Source organism: Plasmodium cynomolgi (assembly GCF_000321355.1).
Source record: "Plasmodium cynomolgi strain B DNA, scaffold: 0571, whole genome shotgun sequence".
In the NCBI taxonomy this organism is placed as follows: Eukaryota; Apicomplexa; class Aconoidasida; order Haemosporida; family Plasmodiidae; genus Plasmodium; species Plasmodium cynomolgi.
Window position 1 is genome coordinate 1 of NW_004192960.1, and position 1,920 is coordinate 1,920.

The 1,920-nt window shown below is 23.9% G+C and overlaps 1 protein-coding gene across 1 annotated transcript; it reads right to left on the reverse strand.

Moving 5' to 3' along the window:
- Positions 1–845: 845 nt before the first annotated feature.
- Positions 846–1,101, reverse strand: PCYB_004750 (CYIR protein; the record flags this gene model as incomplete). Its single annotated transcript, XM_004227896.1, has 2 exons — positions 846–1,059; positions 1,088–1,101. The coding sequence occupies 2 exons, from the start codon at positions 1,099–1,101 to the stop codon at positions 846–848; spliced, it is 228 nt and encodes a 75-aa protein (XP_004227944.1).
- Between the last annotated feature and the right edge of the window lie 819 nt (positions 1,102–1,920).

Consider the following 1,920-nt stretch of genomic DNA (forward strand, 5'->3'; position numbering starts at 1 on the left):
AAAAATAACACACACATTTCCTTCTATAATTTACATTAATAAGCATTATTTAGATAAAATTAACAAAAACATTCTTTTCTATATTCAGACTAAGAATATAATACGTTTTATTTAATACAAATATGGTAAAAAATAAAGCGAAGGCATTTCCTGTGAATACTTTGTATATAAGAATATAAGTCTTCATTTGTACATTACTAATTACATAAAAACTTTGACTTGAAACAAACGAAAAATTCTATTATAAGAACCATATCTTTGGTACTAATCTGTTAAGCATTTCATGATTCTTATCATGGGGAGGCTGCTCAAGATGCATCACTGCATAATATTCATGGAAGAAGATTTCTTTTCAGAACTTGGTGAATCCTCTGATTTTGATCAACTTTGTAATAGATTAGATAATAATCTAAGTTACAACCGTAGAGAAGTCAAGGACATTTGCATTAAACTAGTACGTCATTTAGATATGTTAAGTCAAGCGGGTCATTCCGAATGTAATAATTACTACCATTACATACGTTATTGGTTATATGAACAAATAAGTGAAATTTATAATGACAAATCTGATGAGATTGCTGATGCACATATGGTGATTTCTGTTCCTATTATTTTAATGATATATATTAGTTTTGCTTTTAAAATTTTGTATTTCTCGATTTAATCATTTCTTCATGTTTTGTCTATTCATTTTTTGAGCATTTATGCATGAACACAATGTAGTAAACTAATAGTTGGGGGGGAAATTATATATTAATAATATAGTTATTGTAATATAATAATTTTTATTTGATGGTGTAGAATTAAAATTTTATCATAACAATTATATTTTCAATAAGTAAATTTTATAATTTTATAAAAATAAATAAAAGGAAACAAATGAATAATATAATAATAGACGGAATTTTAATAAGAATAATGATGTTATCTCCTTTTGTGGATGGTATGTATATGTCTACATTTTTATATTTATTTCCATTTTTCATATGTTCATTATATGTATTTCTAAAATCTTCTAATGCGTCATAGCAATCCCGGTGATTGCCATACTCATATTTCCTTATGTATGTTTAATAAGAATTTGAACATTTCCGAGCACATTTACATTTTTTTTTTTTTTTTGGTTTCACTTGAAGCTTTATATGCACAAAATCCTTTTATATTGTAATTAGATCATCAAGCTTTATATATATTTTCTATGTAACGTCCTCTTTATACTCGTTACATATTACGTAATCGAAGCATTTTTCATAATACAAATTTTGAAGATCACTGTAAAGTGATAATGTAGTTTAACCAAAAGGTAAATTATTAATTACTTGGTCATATAACAAGTAGGTTAATTATTTACAACATTTTGGTATATCAAGAGATTTAGAATTTACTTTTACATATTTTAAATAGTTCTTAACTTTTGAACACACCTTCCTAAAAACTTATTGCCGACACTACTCTATATCAGCATCGAATTGAAAAAAATGTAGGCTTCGCTTATTTCATTAACAGCATTTTTATCTGTAATATTTTTATTATATATGTCTTCATATTTAGAATATGAACATACAAAATAATACTAGGAGGAACAAAATAGTAGACAAAAATACATAAAAAAATTTAGTATATGGAATACCTATTTTTATGCATTGTTAAAAATATAAAATATTTTAATATATATAATCATAAATAAAGGCGTACAATGGAATATTCCATTCTCGAAGTCAATTTAATTTTATATTGTAGAATTAAAAGGAATAATTAGATTTATTTCATATAAATGAATATTCATTATATGCATGTATAACACAATAATGTATATTTTTATAGATTATTTGAATAATCAATGTATAATTCCCCACAAAAAATAATATGTTTTTTTTTTCAGTTGTTTTGTATTATTGAAAAACATATCTGTTAATACTA